Below are 2,500 nucleotides of genomic sequence, written 5' to 3'. Positions count from 1 at the left end.
AATATAGAGTATTATGGTATTTTCCGAAGTGGCCTTTTTAATCCCCCCGTTGATTGAATTATAATATTCATGAGATCAAAACCCATGAAAACTGAACTCTTCCTCTATCAGAAACATTTCTTTCAGAACTTAGCCTGTGTCAAGAATTCAGTGACCAGGCCCAGATGAATAACAATACACTATACAGTTAAAATTCTATAGAAGATTTATCACGAATTCGATAAATTAACCCTACATTTTAGTTGTACATAGGTGGATTTCTCGTTGCGTCATCTTCGATATGTTGATTGACGAAAATAAAGTTCTTTCCTTAGCTTCTTTGTTCGTCCACAGGCAATTGTACATTACACCGGCGTTATCACCTCGATTTCAAGAGAATGCTCGCAACTGAGCAACCTGTAGGTTTGAGATCCGTGACTAGAGTTATAGATTGATACCAGTTTCGAAACTGAAGGAACTACCGACGTTAAATAAATTGACGTTTACTTTACTTTTTAGAGGCCGCATTATCTCAGTTTCCCTATCACCGATGCATCGCATAAATTAACCTGATTCGTCATTAGAAAGCAAAGAATGATAAAACTATTTTCCCATGACCTCACTTATGCACGAGAATGTAAATAACTAGCAAGAACAATACGCAAAATAGACCACAAAACAAATAACTATAGTGATTAAATGCATCATATCATCGAACATAATATCATAACTTGTCCTCAAGTTAATTATCGCAAAAGAAACTGAGCAGACTTTTTAAAATTTAATAAACGTACCATAAACACAGCTTTGAAGGCTTTGGCCATCATCATTGTTAACCGCCCCACAAAATAATATGTTGAGTGACCAAGTTTGCTTCAGCGAGCTTTACTTACCTTCGATTACATTTGCCGTGTAGACTAAGGTCAGCAGCAAGCAGGGAAACAGACTCATGTTTGTCACCAGTTATGGTGGTATCGTCGGAGATCAAGACTTGGTGAACAGGAGAGCCAATTTGAAAAGCCAAGTGAAACGCATGCCTTGCTCGTCAAGCACTGCGGGAAGAGTGAAGCGCTCTTTGCGACCAGAGGGGTTTTACAAACGATTGAAAATTTCAATTTTGAACAACCATCCACCAAGTTGGCACTTCCTTGAGAAATTTCCACTGTCTTTATGAAGAGCGGATAGAAATTCCTTGTAAAACACAGCGATCTTTCCCTGACGGTGACCAACTGATAGGAAATTAGAGAAGCCTTTCCACTTCGTGGAGTTTATTACAAAATATATTTATGTGTCATTCAATTGCAAATATTTGTTAGTTCTGCATCACTGAAAAATCGAGTGCTTTTTGACTAAAGAAAGCGCTGAGTCGGTGTGCCTGTCCCAGGCTTCTGAGTTTTTCAAACCCATACCGGAAGCCCTGTTTTGGCGACTAAAGAGTCTTTACACATACCCTTTGTCAAACATTTTATGATCTTACTGAATTGAGACTGAATTAGGTAGAGTAAATGAAGAGCGGCAACAAGAATCAGTATCTACAATACTCGTCAAAAATCTTGAAACACTTGTGTCTGTTTTCTCTTCCCCAATGTTGATTTGGGTATCACAGTGGTCTCAGTGCTTCAAAAAACACGCGTGGCTCAACATTGGGGAGGGAGAAGGCACATTTCAGTGGGGAGAAAAGTGTGAAGTAGAAATCTCAGGATTTTTCTCGAAAATTCGAGAGAAACGGTGTCTGTTTCAACGATTTGTGACGAGTATTGTAGTTGCGTAAATTATGATCACGATGTATAACACCTCTCCCTGATGATCGCCAAACGGAGCAATGCTTTCTTGCTGCATGAACATTTGACTGCAAGGTACGTACTTGATAGCTGCTCCCGGCTCGTTCCGCTACCACACCAAAAAGGTACGTATGGTTAGTGTCGAACTTTTCTTCTCTTGTTTAGCTTAAAGCCAAGTTCTTTGTTCTTCTCGCGTGACAACGTTTCGCAAAAAATAGTTAATTACGATGTCAAAGGTACGGTATAGTCAAGAAAGTTATACTCTCACTAAGGGGTCGAAATAGTTTGTGTTCTTCATGATCCTCTCATGATCTGCTGCAAGACGTCTCGGAATGGTTTGTTTATTTTGTGAATTCATGAAAATGACCAGGCCTTCTAAAATATCATAAGTAATAACTATTTTCAATTAACAGCTCAAATTTAGGAACAAAGCCAGGCCTTGCTTCTCACGCGTTCTATTTTTGTAGTCTTGAGTACTGCATTTAGATGAGCGTTTCTCGATAACATCGGGGAGGAAAATATGATATAAAGGGCCTTGAGCAACCGTCCATGTATGATCTTAGAGTACAGCACCACAGCCAGATATGATTAAATTGGTGTCGATTCATTCATCAATTTTGATGGAAGAGGAAAACCCACACGTCAGGTGAAGATCTACCAATTCTCAGACCAGATTTGATCGCAGAGGAGCGCCAACTCGAGTATAATAAGATGAACAGTATGATAGCCTGGTTCCCCAA

General features: G+C 39.4%; 1 protein-coding gene across 1 annotated transcript in view; it reads right to left on the bottom strand.

Annotated features, from left to right (window-relative positions):
* The window catches only part of LOC137972535 (cadherin-11-like), a 13,895-nt gene extending 12,650 nt beyond the window's left edge, over window positions 1-1,245 (bottom strand). Inside the window, exon 1 of the mRNA XM_068819287.1 lies at window positions 873-1,245. Coding sequence (XP_068675388.1) covers window positions 873-930 — 58 coding nt within the window. The 5' untranslated portion in view covers window positions 931-1,245. The remainder of the gene's footprint in view (window positions 1-872) is intronic.
* Between the last annotated feature and the right edge of the window lie 1,255 nt (window positions 1,246-2,500).

The sequence above is a fragment of the Montipora foliosa genome, chromosome 1, assembly GCF_036669935.1.
Source record: "Montipora foliosa isolate CH-2021 chromosome 1, ASM3666993v2, whole genome shotgun sequence".
Lineage (NCBI taxonomy): Eukaryota > Metazoa > Cnidaria > Anthozoa > Scleractinia > Acroporidae > Montipora > Montipora foliosa.
The sequence above is the reverse complement of the archived record's forward strand: the minus strand, read 5'-3'. Positions and strand labels throughout refer to the sequence as shown.